The sequence below is a fragment of the Pipistrellus hanaki genome (genome assembly GCF_964339955.1).
Source record: "Pipistrellus hanaki genome assembly, chromosome: 10".
Taxonomy (NCBI): Eukaryota; Metazoa; Chordata; class Mammalia; order Chiroptera; family Vespertilionidae; genus Pipistrellus; species Pipistrellus hanaki.
The window spans coordinates 18,107,948-18,118,699 of NC_140512.1; the positions used below are offsets into that span (position 1 = coordinate 18,107,948).

The 10,752-nt window shown below is 43.0% G+C and overlaps 1 protein-coding gene across 1 annotated transcript in view; it reads right to left on the reverse strand.

Annotated features, from left to right (window-relative positions):
- PMPCB (peptidase, mitochondrial processing subunit beta) overlaps positions 1 to 10,412 on the reverse strand; it is an 11,850-nt gene extending 1,438 nt beyond the window's left edge. Inside the window, exons 1-9 of the mRNA XM_084897835.1 lie at positions 10,269 to 10,412; positions 9,119 to 9,259; positions 8,391 to 8,477; positions 7,522 to 7,651; positions 5,516 to 5,714; positions 4,822 to 4,901; positions 3,388 to 3,500; positions 2,409 to 2,552; positions 1,156 to 1,316 (exon numbers count right to left, since the gene is read on the reverse strand). Of these exons, the coding sequence (XP_084753961.1) occupies positions 1,156 to 1,316; positions 2,409 to 2,552; positions 3,388 to 3,500; positions 4,822 to 4,901; positions 5,516 to 5,714; positions 7,522 to 7,651; positions 8,391 to 8,477; positions 9,119 to 9,259; positions 10,269 to 10,367 (1,154 nt within the window). The 5' untranslated portion in view covers positions 10,368 to 10,412. The remainder of the gene's footprint in view (positions 1 to 1,155; positions 1,317 to 2,408; positions 2,553 to 3,387; positions 3,501 to 4,821; positions 4,902 to 5,515; positions 5,715 to 7,521; positions 7,652 to 8,390; positions 8,478 to 9,118; positions 9,260 to 10,268) is intronic.
- Positions 10,413 to 10,752: the final 340 nt, after the last annotated feature.

Here is a 10,752-nt window from a genome sequence, read left to right on the forward strand (position 1 = left end):
CTGGCTGGTAGGGCTCAGTGGTTAAACATCAACCTATGCACCTGGAGGTCACGGTTGGATTCCCGGTCAGGGCACATGCCCAGGTTGTGGATTTGGTCATCAATGTGGGGTATGCAGGAGGCAGCCAATCATTGATGTTTCATCTACTTCTCCCTCTCCCTTCCTCTCTGAAATCAATAAAAATATTTTTTTAAATATTTTGAGAAATGCTATAACCATTTTGAGACTTCACAAATCCCCATCTGCTAGGCTTGATATGCTAGATAATAGGTTGTTAGGCAACTAGTTTCTCAAAAGAATCCAATTGAATTTAACTTAAACCTAATCCTTAATAATTATATCCCAGTCAACTAGATTTAGAGAGATGTAAGCCATTAAAGAATGGTGGAAGAAATTTTCTAAGAAGCTGTGGGTCTTTCTGCCTCTGTCTCATGGTACTAGTTTTGACTATAAAACACTACATTTTTCTTTTAGCAATGGCAACTTCAGATTCATTTTCATAACACTGCCTTTCCAAGCTAACTTTTAGAGATATTTTCCAAACTTCTAGTTGGCATTTATTTAAACACAAGAGGCCTGGTGCATGAATTTGTGGACCTGTGGGGTCCTTGGCCTGGCCTGTAGGATCAAGCTGAAACCGGCTCTCTGACATCCATCAAGGGGTCCCAGATTGCAAGAGGGCACAGGCCAGGCCGAGGGACCCCACCTGTGCATGATCGGGGCCAGGGAGGGACTGTGGGAGGGCTCCAGGGCATGTTCAGATGGTTTCGCTCAGTCCCCATCTGCCTGACCCCAGCAGCAACCTAACCTACTGATCGGAGCGTCTTCCCCCTAGTGGTCCGTGCATGTCATAGTAAGTGGTTGAGCAGCTTTAGCATATCATTAGCATGTTACACTTTGCGTATTAGGTTTTATTATATAGGATTTTAAACTTCTAGGATCTCCTTTCTAAAGTATTCTTCTTAAAGAATTTTTTATAGTTGAAATCAGTGCAGCTTCACATGAGACTTGGAGGAAACATCTGTGATCTATAAAAATATGGCTGCTGGTCTTGTTCTTTTGATTACATACTTATAACATCAATAGAAAATAATCAACATGAACAGTGTATAGAGGAAATTAGGTGTGAATTCTGGGCAAAATTTATTTGCTTACCATTCTTTTTGAACAACATGTAGCATCTCTGCAACAGTGGCTGGTTCACAAACCATATAGATTCCCCATAATCCAGTATCTGTGTAGCAAGTGTTGAAAGACTGGAAGCTATGGCAGAGGTTGCCATGACAGGTTAGCTGGGCCAGCTTACTAGATAAGTTCTGTAAGGAAAAAAAAACTGTCCAAGAGAACTATAGATACACATACATGTCCAATTTACCAGAAAGAATAAGGAGATATGAGATAAATCGTGAATGACCTAAGAGCCTGAGTTTCTCAGTTTTATCTATCGACATCTGTCCAATAATAAATTTAAAATTCAACGAGACTAAGAATTACACTTATCTCACCAGCCCAATGCACCCCCAGAAAAACTCATAATGTAAAAACAATGAATCCCTATAATTAACATAGTTACACTCACTTCTAAAATAATTCCTTATTATCGACCCAATCTGTAGTGCTCTTGACTATGTATGCTTAAAGATTTTAAATTATGGGGCTTGCGAAATCTAAGAAATAAGATGTATTTTGTTGAAATCTTCGAGTACAAATTTACACTTTGTATTCTGATATAATCTCAGACTTACAGGAAAGTTACAAAAATAGTGAAAAGAATTTCCTTTATTCAAATTACCTAACAATTCTTATATTACCATGCTTTATATTATTATCCAGTCACTGAAAGTCCTAGAAAGCCCCATCATTCTTAACATATTTTTTCAGCTATTTGAGAATACTTTGCAGATGTGATGCTTTTTACTCCTAAATATTTTTTAGTGTGCACTTATGAAAAACAAGGAAATTAAAATTAACTTCACAACAACTAAAAATTAGGATTTAACTTCGACTGTTAACAAATTCTACCCTTATTCAAATCTTGCCAATTATCCCACTAATAAACTTTAAGGCAAAAGGAAAAGAAAATTTCTGGCTCAAAATTTTAAGTCAAAATTCTTAGTACAGAGTTCTTTCTTGCAATTATTATGAAAAAACTTCATTTCTATTTTTATTTTTGTTAATCTTAATCCGAGGATATTTTTTCCATTGATTTTCAGATAGAGTGAAAGGAACAGGGAGAGACAAAAGAGAAACACTGATTGGTTGCCTCCCACACATGCCCAGACTGGGGATGGAGCTGTGCCCTTAAGGTATGTGCCCTTGACCAGAATCAAACCCGAGACCCTTTGTGCGCTGATACTCTAACCATTGAAAAAACTGGCTAAGGCTGAAAAAAATTTTAAATCACTTACCATTCCTCCTCCAAAAGAGCGATCCCAGTTGCCAATTAGTGTGTTTGCAACCATGAGACAGATGGTATCCGGATGTGCCCAACCAACAGCTTCAACAGCTACTGCAAGATGAGCTAAAGGCATGTTGTCATCTCTGACTCGAATCTAGTTAAGATAAAGAAAACAAAACACTACATAACATGCTTAACAAGAAAGAAACAAATTCACCATGCCCATCAATTGCAAAGTTAAAATGCTCACCATGACTTATTTTGGTTTAAACTATTAAACTTCATTACATTGTACAATCTAATCTAGAAGAATTTCATGAGTTAGGGACTTTCATCAAAAGGTCTCCAATTGAAATACTAGACACAGCCACTAGATGGTTACCTGGTAAAAAAGGATTGCATTATTTTACTGACAGAAATCAATCTTTTATGTTTATTGATCTGAATTTTTAAATCGAAATTTATTTTTGTACTGCCAATGCTATGTTCTATTTAACTGCCAACATCAGGCCTCCTTCCAGACACTACGTTGAGCATGATTCCAAATGTGGCAGACTGAGCCTCTACTAAGGCTTAAAACGAGAGCTGATAAGTGGCAGATTTCCTGCAAGTTCTGGCTCTACTGGGCAGAAGAAGAACTTAGCCAAGAGTAAACTTAATGTGAAAGTCAAAATTTGGTGTGTTTTTAAAATAAAAGTTTACTTTTATACCTTACAATATATAAATGGGCATAGTGCCAAAGAAAAGCACAAAAAGATTAAATTTGCTGCCCTTAAAACCTTGCTTCCTTAGGAGAAATAGGTGGTTAAATAATATGAAATTGGAATGAATATAAGCAAATGAGTCTATCCTCTTCCTTTTTTCGGTTTAAGCTTTTGGTTTCTTCCATTTTACTCCTGTTGGAAACATGCACATTTTGTATATTCATTCATAAATACAACACAAGAAACTCAAAAGGGTTAACTACTAGCTTGGGAGGCTTGCCCTACCTCACTTCCTGTGAATTTGCAGGGAGGCAGAGCTGGCATTTCTCCTTTGTGTGTGGACAAAGAGTCACCAAAATGAAACTTTGCTAACTCAAGCAGTTCATCATGGGAAACTCCTAAATTAAAGGAAAATATTTTACATATATAAGAGCAGTCCAATCAAAGCAGAGAACTAAATATTATACTTCAGTTTACAATAACTCAAGATGATATAATGTGATATAAGTTACACATAACTATTTGCATTCACTAAACCATTTAAGAGTAAGCTCACACAGCACACCTTTCCCTTGGTGTTATAGACTTTTGGTTGCATAGCTTTGTCATTCTGTAGAGCAACCAACAGTTATTAACATACCAGTGGATTCACAGGAAAAGATAATAAGGCAACTTGAAAATATCATATTCAATATGAAATCATGTTATATCAAGTCACTGAAAGTCTTAGAATGCAAACTAGCAAAAAAAAAAAAAAGTAATATTTAAAAAAATTTTAAGTGAAAAAGTGAGCTCTAAGCCTTTACTTTAAGAAAGCTGGATATACAGATATGCTTTTCTCTGAGCTCTGCTATCAAATTTAGGAACAAAATAATTTCATCTAAATTTCCGAATAAATCACTAGCTATGCAAATACTTATTACTTGCTATCCAAAACTTAAGAAATACTTAAGATTCTATACCCCTTACTATCCAAACTCTAGACCCAAACAGATTTAATCTCAGTGAAGGATTTTTAAACACAAATATAATCTTACAGAACAAATTTAGGCATGTATAAATGATTTTAAAAATATTGCCACAGAATCTCTTTAAATAAAACACTCTAGCCCAGCTGGTATGGTTCATGGTTGGTTGAGCGTCAACCTATGAATCATGAGATCACAGTTCGATTCCCATTCAGGGCAAACATTTAGTTAATTCAACCCTTGGCCGGGCCAGACCAAATGATTAAGTGGGCCTAATACTGCCTGCAGGCTATTCCCCACCTCTGATCTACATATTTAAATCGAAGCGTCACTGCTCCTAAACTATGTTCAGCAAATGATTAGTACAGGATCACACCACATAGTACACGGTAATTGGTTCTGTTTCTGCAGCAGTTTTAACATGTGCCAGCCAATGTTCCGAAGTGTGCTAAGCCACACCCCAGACGTGTGCATGTTTATTCAAGGTGACTGCTGAATGTGTGCATGTACTAGACCTATTCATTATATATTTAAAATTACAGTAGTACATATAGAAAACTTTTCTGTGAAACTAAACTTTCATACTTAATTTTAATTATACAAATGTGTCTACTTAAGTAAAAACAGGTAAACTGTCAATTTTTTAACATAAGCATGTAGCAAACATTATATATAATGGACTTTCGGCTTATTAGCCCAAATTAGCCATTATACTGTAGTTTTACTGTAATAGATATTTAAATCAACTAACCTCCAGCAGCAGCAAGTACTATCCTTGGTCCCTTATAATGTGTAGTTATATAATCCACTAAGTCTTTACGATTTATAGACCTGCGAAGTGGAGTAAGGAAAATAATTAAACAGAAATTAAAAAGCACAGAACTTCACATTAACGTACCTGAAATTAAATTAGACCTTAAAGGAAATCTAAATTAAACACAGTTAGAAAGCCTGGCTAGTGTGGCCCAGTGGTTGAGTGTCAGCCTATGAACCAGGAAGTCATTGTTCTATTCCCAATCAGGGCAAATGCCGGGGTTGCGGGCTCCATCCCCAGTGGGGAGAAGGAGGGAATGCAGGAGGCAGCTGATCAATGATTCTCTCTCATCACTGATGTTTCTCCTCCCTTCCTTTCTCTGAAATCAATAAAAAATATATAATCTGAAAAAATATATTGGCATCAAATATCAAAATATTCACTTTTTATATCAAGAAAGAAGCCAGATGTGATACCATCACTTGTTTTTTCCAGAAGTGGTTAGGAGCCAGACACCAGGGAGTTAGGTGTGGCTAAAGTATAGCTAACTACAATTTCATTCAGATTATCATGGGTTGGGAGGCTGGGCGAGGAATTACTTTTTTAAACACATTTTTTGAATGTTTGTGAATGTTAATTTTCACAACTCATAAGTTTTTCTAAAAAAAAAAAATCTGCAAATTATACTTACTTGATATTTTCAGTTGGCCCCAAAATTGTCCGTCCAAGTGCAGTATTTTGATAAGCTGTGGCATGAAGATAATCGAAAACTACTTCCTGTAAGTTGGTTTCAACTTCCTGCATCTCTCTAAGGATTACTCCTCGTTCACGTTCAATCTCTGCTTCTCCCAATGTGCTATTTTGTATTATATCAGCAAGAATTTCTACAGCTAATTGAAAATAAAACATAGGAAATACTAAGAATCTTAATATTCACTATTAAAATCTAATTAGCACCAGAAACCATGATACTGACCATCACTCAGTATTTACTAAATAATTAAACTTAGAAGAAATACATTTTCTATACATTCAATAGATCTAAAAGGAAAAAAATTTTTTTTAATTTTTTTTATTGATTTCAGAGAAGAAGGGAGAGGATGAGAGAGACAGAAACATCAATAGAGAGAATCATTGATCGGTTACCTCCTGCAACCCCTAGGAAGGACCAAGCCCTCAACCCAGGCATGTGCCCTGACTGGGAATTGAACCTCGACTTCCTGGTGCATAGGTCAAAGTTCAACCACAGAGCCACTGTGGGGGGCTTAAAATTTTTCAAATGTAAATCTGCCAAAGGACCCACAACACTTAATGACTATCTACAACCACTTCAAAACTGTCATGGAGCCAAAACTGGTTTGGCTCAGTGGATAGAGTGTCAGCCTAAGGACTGAAAGGTCCCAGGTTTGATACTGGTCAAGGGCATGTACCTTGGTTGCAGGCATATCCCCAGTGGGGGATGTGCAAGAGGCAGCTGGTCGATGATTCTCTCTCATCGACGTTTCTAACTCTCTGTCCGTCTCAATTCTTCTCTGTGTAAAATCAATAAAATATATTAAAAAAAAAAGAAGAAGTGCACTCTAGGATAAGGCTCTAGAGCAGGGGTCCTCAAACTTTTTAAAGTGGGGGCCAGATCACGGTCCCTCAGAGAGCTGGAGGGCCGGACTATATGAACTACTAATTCCTACTGTAACACCTCGGCTGCGCTCACTGCCCAAAAAACCTGGTGGGCCGATCAGACTCCTCTGCGGGCTGCATGTGGCCCGCGGGCCGTAGTTTGAAGACCCCTGCTCTAGAGTGTTAGAATGTGCAAATGCAATAAAGAAGTAACCAACTTTTGCCCTGGCCGGGTGGCACGGTTGAAATGTCACTCAGTGCACCAAAAGGCTACAGGTTCAATTCCCAGACAGAAACTATCTAGGTTGTGGCTTTGGTCCCCAGTTGGGGCACATATGGGAGGCAAAGATCAATGTTTCTGTTTCTCTTTTTCTAAAAACCAAAAACATATCCTCAGGTGAGGATTAAAAAAAAAAAAGCAAGTAGTTTTGTTCAAAAAACAAAGCTCAGTAGTCAGTAAATATAAAATGTGTTCAGGTTTATAGAAATAAAAAGTTCAGATTACAGTATAAAGAGGGAGGAAAAAACAGTCGGCATAAATAAATACAAACAATTAAAAATGTTTAATTACACAGATATAGCTCTGGAGGAAGTATTTTTAAATCAAGCATTAAGGTCTAGTTTACACAAGTCTTGCAGCCTATAAACATACGTATGTTGGTTTTTTTTGTTAATCCTCACCCAAGGATTTTTTTCCATTGATTTTTTTAGAGAGTGGATGGGAGGGGGTGGCCGGGAGGGGGAGACAAAGAGAGAGAAATGCCAATGTGAGAATTATCAAACATCAACTGGGGCCCACAAGCCCCAACCTGGGCTGGGGATCAAGCAATTAAGGTACACACCCTTGACCAGAACTGAACCTGGGATCCTTTAGTCAAGAGATTGATGCTCTATCCACTGAGCCAAATCAGCTAAGGTGCCTATAAATATTTTCCATCATTTGTCACATTGGGAGAAAAAACAGAATTTTTTCTTTTTACACTTCTGGGGATTACCCTTTCACAACAGGCAGAATAAAAACAGTACTACATTTTCTTAATTCTTATGAAAATTACATATCTGCCGTATAAATAACAATACCTCTTGGCAAGTCTTTAGAAAATGCTTTGGCATAATACACAGTCTGCTCTCTGGAAGTATAGGCATTGAGATGAGCGCCCATGTTTTCAATTTCAAGTTCCAGATCTAACTGGGATCTCTTCTTGGTGCCCTGAAATAAAAGAGGGAGGGATTATGATACCTGCCTTTATCCCCCATGTGTTCTAAATACTTTAGACTATGAGTATGAGGACATATGTCAGTTTCAGGCAAGGAGCAAATTTGGTTTCTAAAGTATAATACATTAGGCTTCAGAAATCATGGTATATTTTCAGATAACCCTTACATCCCAAGATAAAATTCTGTTTCAATATTACAGATCAATTATAAGTAATTACTTCAGACAATTATTCTGGAAAAAAGAAAAGATTTTCAAAATAAAACATGCCATACTGTTGAAGTTTTTCATGCCTTAGAATGAAATTTCGTGCTCTCTTAAAACAATGCATTCTTATAAAATACTAGAGGCCCGGGGCACAAAATTCATGCACTGGGGGAAAGGGGGGGGGGCGGTTTGTCCATCAGCCCTTCCTGCACTGTCTCACAGTCTGGGATCCCTCAGGGGATACTGATTGTGTAGGCCTGCTGGGAGTGGGCCTAAGCATTCAGTCAGACATCCTTAGCACTGCTGCAGAGGCAGGAGAAGCTCCCGCCACCACTGCTGTCAGCCAGGCTCAGGGCTTCTGGCTGAGCAGGGCTCTCCCTGTGGGAGTGTACTGATCACCAGGGGGCAGCTCCTGTGTTGAGCGTCTTCTCCACTGCTGGTCAGTGTGTGTCATAGAGAACGTTGTTCCACCATTCAGTTGATTTGCATATTAGCCTTTTATTATATAGGATGTCAGACCACTTGCCTTGAAAGCCATATGCTCCAGAAAGTGAGCTGTTCCATTATTCTTCTCATTTTCATACCGACTTCCAGCATCAATCCAGAGTCCAACCTTAATGTAACCAAGGCACAATTAGGTAAAGCACCATTTACTATCTTTGGGGAAAATGGCAGTGGGAACCAGGGAGAAGGCACCTTCCTTTTCCTAACAAATGCATTCTAGTCTTAACACTAAGGTTTTCCTGACGTGAGTGGATTGGTAGTGTATTACTATGAACTATGAGATTTATATATTCTGCTGATGCTTCCCCGAGGACCCAGATTCTTAGCCCAACTTGTACTATAGCCACGAACAACTACAACATAAAGAATATCAGCTACTGTCAAATATAAGTTCAAATCCTGGTTCTGGGATGTATTAGCTGTGTGACCTTGGACAAAAAACCACTCAATGTCTCCAAACCTGTTCCCCTCCTGGAAAAAAGATGATGCCTAAATACAAAGAACCGTTTTAAAGATCAAATGAGAAAATATAGTATGTATAAAAGCAGCTGGCACAGAGTAGCCCAGCAAATATAACGTTCATTATTAACAACAAATAATATAATAACCAAAAACCAGTTGTAGACGCTGAAATGGGGGCACATGCCCCCAGGATGGCAGTCTCACTGGAGCAAGCCTCCTAGGCGACAAACCGGCCACTGCTTTCCAAGCACCAGCCAACGAAGCGGATCAGGCCGAGGAGCCACTCACCGTGCACGTGGCCAGCCCCGAGTCCTCGGAGGCCACCCGCAGGCCGTTGGGCAGATGTGTCACTCGTGTCTCGGGAACATTGAGAACCACCTGTGCGGCTGCCTGGGTGCTTCTCGGTCTGCTTCCTCCAACATGCAGTGGCTGTGGCAGGGGAGGAACCAAAACACGGCGTCATTCCCATAGAGAGTGTCACTCCCGTAGTCAGTGTCACTCCCGTAGTCAGTGTCACTCCCGTAGTCAGTGTCACTCCCGTAGTCAGTGTCACTCCCGTAGTCAGTGTCACTCCCGTAGTCAGTGTCATTCCCGTAGTCAGTGTCTATCGGAGCCCTAACTCCGGCTCAGACGGGCGCTCTCCCGGCAGCGCGCTCCCCTCCGCGGCTCCTGTTCGCCCGGGCCCTCCCTGTGGCCCCCCCTGTTTCCCCCCCCCTCCCCCGTGCTCCTCCCCGGGCCCGGCGCGGGGACTGTCCTCCCGCCACCCCCCTCTCCAAAGCCGGACAGCCGCCCACGTGCCCTCCCCTCAGGGACCGGCCGTGACTGCCCAGCAGGAGGGGAGGCCACGGAAGGAGGGAAATACAAAGGTGCGTCCACAACAAGGCCCCGGGCAGAAACCGTCTCCCCTCCATCCCCCGCGGGCAATCACTGGTCTGAGCAACCCCCGTGCCCTCTATGTGCCTCCTGAGAACCGGGCCCAGGCCGCGACCAGGTCATCCCGCCGCCCGGCAGGCCACGCGCAGCGGGTGACCAAGGCCAGTGTCTCCCCCCATCCCCACCCCACCCAACCCCCACCCCCACCCCACCCCTCCCACTCCCACCCTCACCCCCACCTCCCCCACCCCATCCCTCCCACCCCCACCTCCCCCACCCCCCACCCACACCACCCACATCCCCCACCCCCACCCCCCGCCCCACACCACCTCCCCCACCCCCACCCTCAACCCCCACCACTCCTACCCTTCACCTCCCCCACCCCCCACCCCCACCTCCCCACCCCACCCCCCACCCCACTCCCACCTCCCCCACCCACACCCCCCTACCCCCGGCGCCCTCCGCGGGGCCGGGCCGGGCCCTGCGGGCCGCCGCGGTGAGCGCCGGGAAGGGCGCCTGCGCCGCGGGTCCGCCGGGCCGGCACCCGATGGGGAAGCCCGCTCACCCGTCCGGCAGCGCCTCCGACCAGGAGCCTCCGGGCGAAACCCCAGAGCTGCGGCCGCGCCGCGGGTAAGATCAGCGCCCGGGCCGCCGCGGCCGCCATCGCGGTGAGGCTCCGGGTGGATGAAGTGCTTCCGAGGTCGCGACGGGGGCGGGGTGAGGGGGCGGGTCCCAGAGGAGAGCGAGGACACCACCTCGTGGCCGTGATGGGAATGACACCGCTCCCAGTGGTCCTGGGCCTGGTGCTGAGCGGCCTCGGCGATAGGGAGTCTGTAGAAGCCCCCGCATCATCAGTTACCCCAGGCGCCTGAGCGGTCGGCTCTAAAGGGTCCAAGGCACAGACGTGGAGGCGGTAACGGTAGCCTGGTGCGCCCTGGCCCCTGTGCCTCAGTTGGTTGAACACCATCTTATGCCCTTTTAAGGTCCCTGATTGGGTTCCCGGGTCTGGGCACATGCCCTGATTGTGGGCACCATCCAAAGGTAGGGGA